General features: G+C 44.9%; 1 protein-coding gene and 1 long non-coding RNA gene across 3 annotated transcripts in view; both read left to right on the forward strand.

Moving 5' to 3' along the window:
• The first annotated feature begins 2 nt into the window (after window positions 1-2).
• The window catches only part of LOC102946859 (beta,beta-carotene 9',10'-oxygenase), a 76,133-nt gene continuing 61,603 nt past the window's right edge, over window positions 3-14,532 (forward strand). The window contains exons 1-4 of one of the 2 annotated variants that reach the window (XM_043534133.1): window positions 7-132; window positions 2,655-2,759; window positions 6,164-6,308; window positions 12,611-13,333. In XM_043534133.1, the coding sequence (XP_043390068.1) occupies window positions 78-132; window positions 2,655-2,759; window positions 6,164-6,308; window positions 12,611-12,776 (471 nt within the window). In that variant the 5' untranslated portion in view covers window positions 7-77 and the 3' untranslated portion in view covers window positions 12,777-13,333. Of the gene's footprint in view, window positions 133-2,654; window positions 2,760-6,163; window positions 6,309-12,610; window positions 13,334-14,532 lie in introns of those variants that run through there. The other variant, XM_037882290.2, reaches the window with a different exon arrangement.
• On the forward strand, window positions 6,315-11,695 carry LOC122463563. The gene is made up of 3 exons (XR_006287034.1): window positions 6,315-9,067; window positions 9,721-9,795; window positions 10,225-11,695. It is a non-coding gene; the product is annotated as an uncharacterized LOC122463563 (long non-coding RNA).

Consider the following 14,532-nt stretch of genomic DNA (forward strand, 5'->3'; position numbering starts at 1 on the left):
GGGTCTGTTTCCGCTTCCGGGTGCCCTGGTGCCCTTGGGGCTGTGGGGGCGGGCCGGGGTCAGGGGCAGACGGCAAGATGGCGGCGCTGCTCGTGCGGGGGGGCCTGTGGCGGCCCCGAGGCGGGTCGCTGGGTGAGTGCCGGGGGCGCGGGACACGGGGAGCGGGGGGCTCAGCCCGGCCCCTCCACGGAGCTGCCCTGGGCCAGGGCTGCCGGGGGGTCTGTTCCCCGCCCTGGGGCCTTGGCAAGGGTGACGCGGCACAGCGACAGCGACGACCCCCTTTGCGGGGCGGGGCCGGGCCGGGGGCCAGAAACCCGCCTGCCTGGTGCTGGGCGGGTCTGTCACCCGTCGCGGTCTGGGAGCCTCCCCCGTGGCCCCCAGCTTCTGCCTCCCCGCTAAATCCCGTGACTAGCGCTGGTCATAGAATCACAGACTATCAGGGCTGGAAGGGAGCTCAGGAGGGCATCTAGTCCAGCCCCCTGCTCAAAGCAGGACCGATCCCCAATTTTTGCCCCGATCCCTAAATGGATTGAACTCCAGTTTCCACAACCCTGGGTTTAGCAGGCCAGTGCTCAAACCACTGAGCTATCCCTCCCTCCCCCATTGCAGGCTATGCTTTGGGGGGGTGTTGGGGTCTCCCCCGCGGCTGTTTATATTGCTTGTTACCCCCCAAGGCTCTACCTTGGGTTGGAGCCTCTTGTGCTGGGTGCTGTACAAACCCAGAGCCAGAGATGCTCCCTGTAGGGATCTCAACTCACCATGAGGGCCAACGAGGACTAGTACATTGGTCCGAGGGCCGCATCACTGACACCTTTTCATAAAAAGGTACAAAAGCCCTGCCCCCCACTCCACCCCTTCCATGAGGCCCCGCCTCTGCCCTGCCTCTTCCCACCCCTTCCCCAAAGTCCCCACCCCAACTCCGCCCCCTCCCTGCCCCTATTCCACCCCTTTCCCAGATCCCCGCCCTGGCCCCGCCTCTTCTCCTCCTCCTCCCCTGAGCGCGTGCTCCCCACTCCTCCCCCGTCCCTCCTGGAAAGTGCTAAGTACTGCCAAACAGCTGTTTGGCAGTGGGAAGCGCCTGGAGGTAGGTAGAAGAGCGGTGGTGCTGCACGCTGCGGGGGAGGGCGGGCAGCGGGTGAGGAGAGCTTGGCAGCCGCAGGAAATAATTCCAGGGGGCATGGGGAGCTTGGCAGGCTGCATGAAATAACCCCGCAGGCCGAGTATTTGAGACCCCTGGTTCACAGTTTCTAAACCAGTGGGTTCTCAGCCTGGGGTACGCAAAGGTCTTCCAGGGGGTATATCAACTGCTCTAGATATTTGCCTAGTTTTACAACAGGCTACATAAAAAGCACAAGCGAAGTCAGTACAAACTAAAATTTCATACAGATACTGACTTGTTTACACGGCTCTATATACTGTACACTGAAATGTAAGTACAATATTTATATTCCAATTGATTTATTTGATAATTATGTGGTAAAAATGAGAACATAAGCAATTTATCAGTACTAGTGTGCTGTGACACTTTTGTATTTTTATGTCCGATTTTGGAAGCAAGTAGTTTTTAAGTGAGGGGAAACTTGGGAGTACACAAGACAAATGAGACTCCAGAAAGGTGTACAGTAGTCTGGAAAGGTTGAGAGCAACTGCTCTAAGCTATCTGTTAGTTCTCCCTCTGTCAGTTGTAATTGTACAGCACTCCACCTGCCTGTGTGAGCTTTAGAGAGGCAGTAAAATAAAGCTCATTTGAGGTCCCTTTGTGAAAGGCATAGCGCTATTACTACTTAACTATAGATGTGCAGAATATTATATTATGTGTCAGCTATGCCAAGCCATTGAATGAATCAATGCCACAAAAATCTGGTAGCTTAAAGGTGCAAACAAGCATCAGAAAGAACACAACAGACCTACTACCAGTTCAGATCTTTGAAAATACCATAGTTACCCATAACAGCTTAGTATTGAGCAGGTCTTTTCTAATGTAGCCTGTTTAGTTCATGAAATAAAGGCAAGATTTCCCCAATGCTCACAACATAGTTGCAAAGTTTGTCATGCCAGAGTTGGTGGCTGATGTTCTTGTCTCAGATTCCTGGAAGCACTGTTTTGGGTGCAGCTTGTCTCACTTTTGCAGGCATGGGGCTTTGGATTTTAAATCCTTGGTATGGAAATTCTAAAGCATGTTTCAGAGTAACAGCCGTGTTAGTCTGTATTCGCAAAAAGAAAAGGAGTACTTGTGGCACCTTAGAGACTAACCAATTTATTTGAGCATGAGCTTTCATGAGCTTGCATCCGATGAAGTGAGCTGTAGTTCACGAAAGCTCATGCTCAAATAAATTGGTTAGTCTCTAAGGTGCCACAAGTACTCCTTTTCTTTTTTCTAAAGCATGTGTACACCAGGCTTGTTAGAAATATTGCAAATAACACATTCCCCCTCTCCCCCATGGTCTTGTTTGTGGGGTATAATTTGTATTCCCTATTCTAACTTTGTGCATCCTTTTTTCTGAAGAAACCACTGGCTTCCTTTTTCAGGCGGCCCTCTGGACTCTTATTGCTTATTGATTAAGATGTTGGTTGCTGTAGTTTAACTTGCAGGGATTTACCTTTGAGTTTTGGGGGTATAAAAGGCAACTAATCAATCTTTGTTCCGTTGACAGTTCTCCTCAGTAAAAGTCTGTTGACCAGACCTGTGCTTGCCTGTACAACGGTCTTGGATCGGCCAACTCTGGCACATCAAATCCACATTACTCCCAGAAGCTATGGTATGTCAGTCTAAGATGGGACAAAAGTTCTGTTGATAACCACTTGGGAAGCTGCTGTTCTTTATCTATATTGTTGTTTTTATGTGATATTTGATCCTGACCTTTTCAGCCAGCTCAATCACCCTAGTCATTACAGTGTTTTCTTGGCCCCGTGGAGTGATTTGTATAGTCGCAGATAAGAAGTTGCCTTATCTACTCACTGCACCTCAATCTGAACAAGCTTTTGATTTAAAATCAATTGACATAATTTAAATTAGGAGTTGGAGGAAGTAAACATCTACAGTATAATTCGATGCTACAAAAATTTCCAAATTGCTGTGAGGTTTTTCCATCCTGTTTTGAAGGGCATGGAAATTGGTATTGCCTGAAAATTCAGGCAGTTATTTCTGTGAACAGGAAATTGTGCTGTAATGGTTTATTAGATCTCACCTTGCACTTCATGTTTTCTGCTGAAAACTTCATGATTCTTTCTGTCAGCCTAAAACTAACTTCTCAGTAATTTCACATGCAATGTCATTTTATTACAGTTTGCAGGAAAAGTGGAATTCTAAATCCAGCTTTTTTTTCCCCTTAGCATCTTTCTTAAATGGTAGAAATTGACTGAATTTCAAACAAACATTCTCAGTTTACTAACAAAGATGTTAGTTTTATCCAGTCAATTTCCACATACCTCCACAAGATAGGAAAAGGGAAGCTAGATTAAAGAATGGGTGATCCTTTTTATGGCCCTCCCATAGATTGACGGTGATTGTTGTAAGCTTGGTGCCGAAATTGTGGCTCCTTTGTTGGACAGGAGCTTCTGGTCCATCTGAGGTCAGGCTATAAAGACTGGATTGGAGGCAAGATTCATTGCTGGACAAAATTTCCTTTCTCCACTTACCAAGAATCAGTGGAGAGTGGTGTAAGATAAACAGGCAAAGACAAAAATCCCGGACTGTCATAATGTATGCCATTAAACCTGAGAAATACTATGACCAGGGATTAATTAGGATTTTATATCCTTTAAACCCAAACTTTTCCTGTCACGCCCCCCTGACCCCCAGACCAGTAATGGAATCTGCCTGCGCCGCCCCTTCCATTACTGCACAGTTGGTTCAGCAGAGGAGCGTGGGCTGAAGGCAGAGCTGGGGGTAGAACTGGGGCTGGGGGAGGAGCTGGGGCTAGAGGTGGAGCTGGCCTGGGGGTGGAGAGGGTGTGAGGGCAGAGCTGGGCTGGGGCCGAAGCGGAGCCCTCGCTGTTGCTGGATCTGGGCTGGGGGTGGAGCGGAGCTGTGGCTGGAGCTGGCCTCGTGGCAGAGAGAGAATGAGGGCAGAGCTAGGCTAGGGGTGGAGTAAGGGGCAGAGTGGAGCTGGAAATAGAAAGAAGTGGCAGAAAATAGAAAGAAGAATGCAGACACAAACCGATAAAAAGTGACAGCCACGCTTCCCCCACTCCTTTTCCCCTACAAGTTTTCTACTTTTTCGAGCTATGGAAACTACTCACACTGTGTTAACAGTTCTTTCCACAGACCATGTCTACTTGAAACAACGTGGCCTTGGACAGTCTCAATATGTAAACAAGTCCAACTCAAAAAAAGTTTGCTACATTTATGTCAAGAAGAAACTTGTTGCACGTTGGAAAGTATTTCTCGAAGTTCATGGTAGTAGCACATTAGTCCACTACAGTTGTTTTGCTGGTGATCTTTTTGTTCCATTGTCACAGCAGTTCTTCTCTAATATCGGTCACCCTGTGCAGAGCAGGAGAAATTCCATGTCTTCTTTTTGGTACAGTTCACATTAAATCTCTTTTCCAGCTCATGATTTCAGGTTGATCAAACAGCAGTAAGAATTTAGACAAGTGATCTGATGTGTGTTTAAAATCAGTTCTTTGTAACTTTATGCTGTTAGCTCTCGCCTATTAAGTGCCCATGTATTGTAAGGTGTCCTGCTTCCCTCAGTATATGTCAACATCTCTTAGAACCATATTTTTTCTAGTGGTGTCCAAAATGTGTAGGAAAAGTAGGTAAGGTACAAAGACCCCAAACTCCCACTTCTGTGCTTGTCTGAGTCACCTTGTGTGCAAACAGAACTGTGTACTGGTAGTTGTATATGGAAGAGGATTGAGATCATGGGGCCTCTTAGGCTACTTCTAGGCACTGAATACCTGGGGGTTCCAGCCCCTACTCTTATTAAGATAACAGCAATCCTAATTCATGCACTCAGCTCTTCATGGACTTATCACAGATGTATCAGATACTTAACAGATACAGCACACTCCATACATAGGTCTTAAAACATTTCACAAAGAAAGGGGAGGGGTTTCAATATCATTATCCCATATCACAGGTGGAAAACTAAGGCACAGAGAAGGGAGGTGGCTTGCCTTGGGTCACACAGTTGATGGGAGAACTAGAAATAGAACCAATGCATCTTGGTGCCCAGTGTTCTTCCCTCTCCATCCTGTTGTGCTGCTTCATTGTTATTCATCCACTCCTTTCAAACTGTCATATACTGAGCAGGGCCCTCAGTGAAGGCCACGGGGAGGCAAAACCGGCAAGCACTGCATCTGCAGGCAGTTCTTGATACACTTATGCACTAGGGCAACTAACTTTACTATTGTTTTCAAAAATGCCTGTTCTGTGGTGTTTGTGAAAGGGCCTGTTAATGACCAGCAGGCCATGAAACAAACAAAGGTGGCATTTCCTTTGGCCTCATCTATCAGCTTTTTCAGTCTGTCGTCTGTATCCTAATTAAAGGAACTTTACTTTCTGAACAGCAGAGGGAGCATTCAGAGGAGAGATTTAAAACAACATTTAAGGCAGTATTTAAAATAGGAATATTTAACACAAGAACCTGAGGTAACCTTGTGAAATTAGTAGACAACAGGTATGATTAAACAAGAGGCAGTACTTTTTCACATAATGCACAGCTAACTTGTGAAACTCATTGCCAGGGGAAGTTGTGAAGGGCAAAAGTATAACGGGGTTCAAAAAAGAATTAGATACGTTTATGGAGGATAGGTCCATTAATGGCTGGTAGCCAAGATGGCTAGGGATGCAGCCCCATGCTCTGTGTATCCCTAAATCTCTAACTGTCAGAAGCTGGGTCTGGATGACAGGATGGATCACTTGATAATTTCCCTGTTCTGTTCATTCCCTCAGAAGCATTTGGCACTGGCCACTGTCAGAAGACAAGGTACTGTGCTAAATAGAGCATTGTTCTGACCCAGTATGGCCATTCTTATGTTCTTACGAATATTGTTTGTAGCAATAAGTCAAAGGCAACCTGGTTTTGCCCAGCTAAGAGCTGTGTATCTAGGTCTGAGAAAGCACCTAGTTGCACAAAGCTGGTCAGAATGAGTTAACCATTGTTCAGATTGGGATATTGTGTGCAGAAACTCTGTGTTGAAAATGCTTTTTTTTGCAGCCGGTTCCAAGGCTGCATCTCTGCACTGGACGAGTGAGCGAGCTGTCAGTGTCCTCTTGCTGGGTCTCCTCCCTGCAGCCTATCTGTATCCTGGACCTGCCATGGACTATTCACTGGCTGCAGCCCTCACACTCCACAGTCACTGGTAAGCGTAGGTATGAAAAAGTCTGGTAGATGTCTCACCAGGACCAGCCAGAGCTACTCTTTGGGCTTATAGTCCTGGTTGCAAAGGAGCTGAGCAGCAAATCTATGTGAATCAGAAAGTTCACATTGGAACACCTGGTAAAACTCAAGAGCAAAACTCTTATTCCTTGTGTTATTGTGACTGGCATCTTGGCATGTTATAGCCTTGACCAGACTAACACCTGGTACCGTCTTTGTCATTTTGCCTCTTCATTTAGAAGGCAGAGTAGATACTCCTATTAGGAGAGCATTCTTTCACTCTGTCTTCTGAGTTTATCTCCTTATCCATATCTCATACTTTGCAGACAGTAGGAAAATTTACCTAAGGGGGACTATTGGTTGTCTTTGGCTAGTAGATTATATATGGCCTTCAGATCTGACTGTTTCAGAGCATACCCCTAAAGCAGCATCAGGACAGATCTGTGCTTAACTAAGACCTCCAAGGGAAACTCAGGATTTTATTGGTAGCTCTTTTTCCTCAAAGCCAGTACAGAGCCTGGGCATCAGCTTAGCACTAGAGGGCACTGTATTACTGGAGGTGCCATCTTTAGGGTGAGACAAAAATCAGTCTTGATTACACATGCTTGTTAATCCCCTGGCATTTTTGCGAGAGTCAGGATTTTGGTCCTGAATCCTGGCCAGATATCTTTTTGGGTAACTCCACTTTACCTCCCTAAATTCCTTTTTCAGTTTCAGTTGGGTACAGTACTTTTCACTTCCTGTGGCTGTATAGCTGTTAAACTGCTGTAAGTTTTCGACGAGAGGATGTTGCATCCATGAGGGTGTGTTTATCTGTTACCTTTCTAAGTCTACGTAGCCCCCATCATTCTAGTAACTGAGCATTTTCCAAGTACTTTAAAATGGGAATAGCATCATTCTTACTTTTCAGCCTGTAGGACAAATGGTTTGACACTTTTATCAGATTAGTATTTGTATGTGCGAGTGCATGACTCACTGAAGGGAAGCTAGTCAAATAAATGTTTTTGACATTTAATTCTGATTGTGCTGAGGCTTGTGGTTTCTGTCTGATGTAAGAGTTCTAGGTCAAGCTCCTGTGAAAGTTCTGTTTTCTGCACTCACAAGCCTCTCCTGACTGGCAGGCAAGTAGTTGTCCTTGGAGGTCTCTTAGGTTGCTTTAGCAAGGCCAATGGAAGGCTTTGACTGTCAGGACATATTCTGAACTGGACTCTATATTCAGTGAGGAGCCATTGCAGAGAACAGAGCACTGGAATGATGTAGACAGAGACCTGCCGCTATGTTTTATACTAGGTGAAATGCTGTAAGGGTCTTTGGCTTCATTATTAGATATGAGTTGCAATAATCCAGCCTGGAGATCACGAATGTGTGGATCACTGTGGCCAAGTCTTTGTCTGACAGGAAGGGGCACTGTCTTCTAATCCGCCAAAAATGGAATTGTTGTATGCCATGTTGTTGTAGCTATGTGGATCCCAGGGTATTGGAGAGACAAGGTGGGTGAGGGAATATCTTTTATTAGACCAACTTGTGTTGGTGAGAGAGACACGCTTTCGAGCTACACAGTTAGCTGTGATACTCTAGTACTTTTCCCAGACCTGAAGAAAAGCTCTGTGGTAGCTCAAAAGCTTGTCTCTCTTGCCAACACAAGTTGGTCCAATAAAAGATATTCCCTCACCCACCTTATCTCCAATGGAAGTGGACATTTTCTGCCATAGTTATTTGGGCATCCAAAAGCACTGAGGAGCCCAAAAGTATCCTAAGACAATCTGAGGACAGTTGCCCTCAATAGTGGGGGAATATTCTAATAGAGACAAGTACTTTAGCATACTTCCCTCTTCCTACCAGCCTCAGTCTCACTTGGGTTCAGCTTTAGCCAGCTACTCTTCATCTAGGTGCTGATTTCAACCAAGTATTGAATAAGCTTGGAGATGTTACTGTTTGCATTCGACATAAAGGGGATATAGAGATGGCTAGTTCTGTACTGCTGACATTTCAGCCCAAGTTGTCTCACCAACTCTTTTAACAGCTTCGTATTGATATGATTGATAAAGGAGTGGGGAGAAGATCAAGCCTTGTGGAACTCTCCAGGTGAGGGTTTTTGGGGTAGAGGAACAGTGTCCCATAATAATCCTCTGGGTTTGGTTTGAGAGGAAGAATCTGAGCTGACCTAGGAGTGTCTGTTCCCACTACAGCTTCTTGAAGATGGGACAGGAATCTTTTGTGATGAGCCGGTATTAGATACCCGAGACCGGTCCCTCAGCATTATGGGTATACTTCCCTTGTCCACAACCAGGTAATCTTCCAGTGCAAAAAGTCCTCTCACTTCACCAGGTCCTGGCTAAGAGGGATCAAGGATACTGGCATGTGACAGGTAACACTGGAGACTGTCTGACTAGCTACTAGATTAGTTTGCTTAGGCGAAGGGGGCTCAGGCGCTGTGAAGTCTTTGGTGTCAAGCAGTGGTTTATTCTAATGTTGGTTGGCATATTGCCTGGGTTAGGGTGCATATTAGATTTCCCTAATCAAAGGAAGTATTGACAATGTGATACTAGGGATCTCGGATGTTCCCATATCTCTTCCTATCCAGGAAGGACAGGAGTTGGAGTCACAGGGGGCGGTGACCTGATTTTCAGTGCTTCCATGAAGCTCTGTGGAAGAAGGGTGTGTGTATCTGGTCCTGCTCTTGACCTTGTTGCTCACCCACGTGGTCTTCCTGGATGAGGTTGATCTTCTCTGTGAAATAAGGTAATCCCCAGCATGAAGAGGTTCTGTGCTTGGAAGGAACAGTCTAGGTTTATGGTATGGGAAAGTTTTATACAGGATGGCTTTGCTTCCTCTGCAGCAAAGGAGAGGTGGGCTCTTCGCCTCCTGTACAGCATAGATTTGTAGACATTCCTTTTGTCTTCCTTTTTCAGGCTGCATGTTCCACCACCAATGTTTGTTTTCTTACCTTCTACTCTTCAAGTTGCAGGTTGTATGAGTGTCATAGTGGTCTGCAGGGGGGCTGGAGAGATGGCTATCATGCTACATTGTTCTATGGCCGTAGCAAGGTGTGGCTGGAGTGTCTTGCTAATTCTTGTACTACTTGGCCTCTTGGTTGGATAGAGTTTTCTAAGTTTTAGAATTTAGCAGGATCCCAAGAATTTTCAGGCCTGGGGTTTGGTTGTGGTGGTTTCTTGCCTTGTAACAGAAAGCTTTTTTCCCTACCTGGAGGTCAGACATGAGAGTGTGTGTGTGTCATACTCATTTCATGGTGTGGCTGTGTACGCATGCATCCAGAAATTACCTATGGTGGGAAGTTTGAATAGGAGACATTGGGTAATTGTTTTAGTGACATGATCATCCATATAAATGTTGAAATCTGTCAAGATGATGAGTCTTCTGACTTTCATCACCAGGTCAGACTACATTTCTTTCTGCTCCTCTGGGAAGACTTTTCTATCTGGTGGCTTATAGATGAGTAGGATGCCCAGGTGAGTATAGTCTCTCTCCTTGCAGATTAAGCAGACTTTAGCTCAAGAGAGCTTCTACTTTTTAGCCAGGAGGGGAGTAGATTGGCTACTTCACCTCCAGATTTGTGCTCCGTCATGCTGTGTTGGAGAGGGGAGCAAAGGAACAAGGGAAGATGACACTGAAACTGCAGTATCAGTCTGCCAGGGTTCTGTGATGTAGTTCAGGCTTGGCAGCTCATCAGTGAGAAGACCATGGAGAGTGAGGGACTTATTGAGCATTCATCTTGAACTTATGAGGCTGAGGTCCTGAAGTTTGTAGGTTTGTGTTTTGTTTGGCCCATGTGAAATATCTGTTTGCTGACTGCAACCGATTGACTGTAGTTCTTTAGTCATCTTTCCCATACACTGGAATTTCCTCTGTTCACGTCTTCCTGTTGGGGAGTTCCACAGGTGTGTGGTAGGCCTAATTGACAGTGTTGCCATTCTTATGGTGTACCAGATGTCTAGAAAGTGGCAGACTGCTCAACTAGCCAGGTGAGTGAGGTAATAATATCTTTTATGGGACTGACACAGTTGCAACAACATGGCATACAACTCCCCAAGGGTCAGAGTTAAGGTGAATTGTTAGATATAGCTTGTATATCCGTAGGAAAAACACTTCGGGATTCTCTGGGATGAAAGGTGCTCTCTAAATGTAAGAGAAATGTCCTGAGAGGTCTCAGTCTTGCCCCTTCATAGCTGTGCCAGACCCCTGTGCTTTGCTGAATGGCAGAAGCTCCCCCTGCAGCTGTGAAATCTGGGTCCTGCCTATTTGCTGCTCCTCTGAAACATCATCACTGTTAGGAATTCTTTCGCTAAATAAAATTATAGGGCCGAGGGAAGTGTTGAAATGAAACCAGACTTAAGATTTCCTACAGAAATCCTGTGTGTGTGAGCCTTTCACTGTCACAGTGGTGGTTCCTGTTTTAGGTGATATTACATATTATATGGCATGGTTTGTAGCAGGATACTGAGTTGTACTGTCTGAGTTTCCTTGTGAGTAAAAATATTTGCAAATGCTGATATTTCTTCCATGACTACCTTGTGGTGATTCTGCAAAGAGTAGGATAGTAGATTCTAAACTGGATGTCCACAATAAAAAAAACCCTTTTTTGTGCAGACAGTTAGGGGCTTTCCCCAGCAAAAAACAAGAGCCAGCTTGTTCAGTTTTACTTATCTATTGTTCCAGGATAAACACTCTTTGTCTTGGCTTTTCTGTTATGACTCATGGAGAAAGGCCACAAAATGAAACCCTCCCCCTGCACATGGGGGTTCATAGTTTGAAAATGTTTCTCTGATAGTAAGAAACTCTCCACTTCCAAAGCAAAGGTTACAGGGGCTTAAGCTGTTTAGACGTCTGTAGGGGAGCTGAACTTTCAGTTACTAAGATGGCTAAGAACAGCCGGCTTGTTGCGCTAGTGACCAGTGTGTGTCAGTCATGCCATCCCTCTGTTTCTCCTGTCATGTTTATTCTGTGATGGCTAGAGGTAGGAATGTAAAAGACCCCTGTGCACCCTTGTAGGGTGTTCTCCTTATCCCCTACTGGGGAGCTGGGATTTTATTACATTTGGAGCCATTGCTTTGGACTTGAAGTGCATCATTGCTGCTGGGACAATTTAAAAAGGGAAGGCTCTTTAAGCTACTGTAATCCCAGTGACAAACCAGAGAGCCCATGCTAATGGCTGATCTGAAACTCCAGCATTTGCAGACTTTTCCTCTGGTTTTTCTCCTTTGCTCTCACTTGGCACTTTGGGGGGCGTGCTGAAATCCTGCGTCGTGGCTCTGCACTGCACCTCCATACATTCAGACCTTCAGGTATAAATCTCTACTCAGCAAGTATTGTCATAAACCACATGCAAAACACACATTCCTGACAGGCCAACCATGATGATTGATGAAGTGAGTGTCAGTACAAAATTTAACTTTATTTGCACAAGAAACCTGAAGTCACTTAGATCTTACACCAAGCTTCTTTGGCACGTAATATTTATAGGCTGACTTTGCCATTCAAAGTAAAAACAGTCAAAGACTAAGTTATCTATGGTGCGGTCATAGGGCTGCCTGTGGATACATATTTGCTCTCCTTGTGTTTTATGGGGCTTTATACAGAACAGCCAGGGGTGCAGATAGGAACCAATCAGACCCCCCCCACACCCTGTTCCACTACCTGGTGGCAGTACATAGCTCTAGCAGTCTGAGAGTTGTCACCCCTTGCACTTCCTCTGATTCTTTCTGTGGATTGTAGCCTCCTGACTTCCCCACCTCCTCTTCTGTGTGAATTATAGCCCTCCTCTCACTGCCTTTTGGTGACCCGGGGCTATCAAAATGCCCATCTAGGTAAAACAGGTATCTCTTCCCCGCCCCGCAGTGACAGCTGCTTTAGCACAATGAATCCTGCTAGATCTTCAGGACTGTTACTGTTCCTTAGTTTGGGAGTGAAATTTACTCATTAATGGAATAGCTCTTAGCTGCGTGTTTCCTAGATACTGTTAAAAGGGTTAGTAGCCAAGTTTTATTTGGCTCCGTAATCACTAGTCAGCACAAACTGTTCTGTGAGCGCCTGCAGCTGCCTGCTGAGTAGGAATTGGATCATTTTCTCCAGCAAAAGCCTCTGAGTAGTGGAGACACATGGCTCAGTTTAGGCAGATGATGTGGAAACTGAGAAATGAAATGTGAGTGTTAGGAGGGCATTTGTTTCAGGGAAAGTCCCCATAGATGATGGCCAGGAGAGCCAGCCAGATTTGATTAGGGACTGCTCTGATCTCTTTTCAGCATGTTTCTCTTTCTTTCTTTGTAGGGGTCTTGGGCAGGTTATAACTGACTATGTCCATGGGGAGACATCTATTAAACTGGCCAATACAGGTCTGTATGTACTCTCAGCTGTGACCTTTGCAGGCCTCTGCTACTTCAACTATCACGATGTGGGTATCTGCAAGGCTGTGGCTATGCTGTGGAGCCTCTGAGATGCAACCGAACTGCTGGCAAAACATCATTGTTCACTGCTGCCTCTGCTTCATCATATTGTTACTAAATCATTCAATGAGAGAAAAACAGTAATTAAGAGTCCATAGTGCATGGGTAGAAATCTACAATTTGAGCTGGCTCCGTATTGCAAAAGCCAATATCCGTAGCAAAAAAATGGGCTAGAAATGGGTCTCTGCCAGAAGAGAGGAGTTAGGCTGATGTGAACTGGATTCAGACAAGAGTAAATTAATGTAGCTACAGTGTAATTGGGGTTGAATTAGTAGAGTTATTGTATCAGGAACAGTCTTGGATGGCTGCAACCCATTTTCCCTTTCCGTGGCTGCATTGTTTTGATCGCTGCAGTGTAATTACTGTTTAATTGCCCATTTTGTAAAATTAATTTGGCTGTGGGAAGGTTCAGCCATTGTTTCCAATGTTTCAATTAGTGAAGTGTACACAAGGTGCCTCACATAATGTTCTGAGTGGGCCCTGAGAGTCAGTGTGAAAAAGGGAAGACTTTTTGTTAATCTATACAATAAAGAATTTACAAATGTTGGGTGTGTGTGTGATTCTGACGGTCATTTTTATCTGCTATAAACAGTTAAAATCTTCTCACCACTCTGTCTTGAAGAAGGTATTATTTTAGGAAGAAATCATTGTTTATGCAATGTTTTGAATAGATCCAGTGCTGAGTGTTGTTACTGAGACTGTCCTCTGTTTATAAACCATTCTAAACACAGAAGGAAAGAATGTTTCAATGCAACTTAATTTCCAGGACTTATGAGCTGCATGTGGTTTACCAGTGCAAATGGAAATTGTTTGTCAGCAGCATTCTCTCTAATGGAGAAAATACAACCCACCCACGCACTTTTCCTGAGTACTGCCTGTGTGATTCCACAGGGGAGAGACAGTCTTGAAGTCAAATGGCAAAAACCAAAACCCTCAACCTATGTGAAGAGGGGCCATGTTCTGCCACCTTACGTGGATTTCAAACTCTCTGCAAAATCATACTTATTTCTGTTTGTTAATAAATAGGAAAGAGAGTGATCTCTGATTTACATTCTCATTGTGACTGGGCTTTCCAAAGCCCAGGTTAATAGAGGGTAGGGGGGACTTATATGGGATTTTTCAAGCAAGAAAATTGGCTACATTTATTTTTACTGTCAGTCTCGTTAACTAATAATTGGAAATATGAAGTTGTTTCATGTTACCCAAGATGGTTTTAAATTTTTAATTCCTTTCTTGACTACTAAGATTTACACATAAGGTCTAAATCTCATTTGTTTTAGAATCTACACAGCATTTTAGGGCAGTGTCAGTATCACAGCTGTCTTCGGGAGAAGAATTCAAATATGGGTGTTCTTGTGTGAAATCATGGCTGCAGCTGGCTGCCTGTCAGTATAATGGCTTCCTGCTTGGGAGGATGCAATAGCCATAGAAATGAGTCATCTGTAGTTATTTATGGGATCTTTGCCAACTGTCCAGCATAATAAATGTTTGAATGATAATGGGCCCCAGCTGAGTTCTTGGGCTGGTGTGAAAGATAGTGGTGAGAGCCTCCTCTTAACTGATTCACAGTTACTGTCCCCTATACATGTAGTTTGACTTCTATATTTGGGGTGCAGCTCTAGTCACACCAATGGAGCCATGCGTGGAGAGGCAAATTCCATGCCTGCAGTTTAGGGGGCAACTCCCCCACTCTCAGATACAAATTTCTAGCCTTTTATAAAGTGGCTATTGTCACTAAGGGCTTGT

The sequence above is a fragment of the Chelonia mydas genome, chromosome 22 (genome assembly GCF_015237465.2).
Source record: "Chelonia mydas isolate rCheMyd1 chromosome 22, rCheMyd1.pri.v2, whole genome shotgun sequence".
Lineage (NCBI taxonomy): Eukaryota > Metazoa > Chordata > Testudines > Cheloniidae > Chelonia > Chelonia mydas.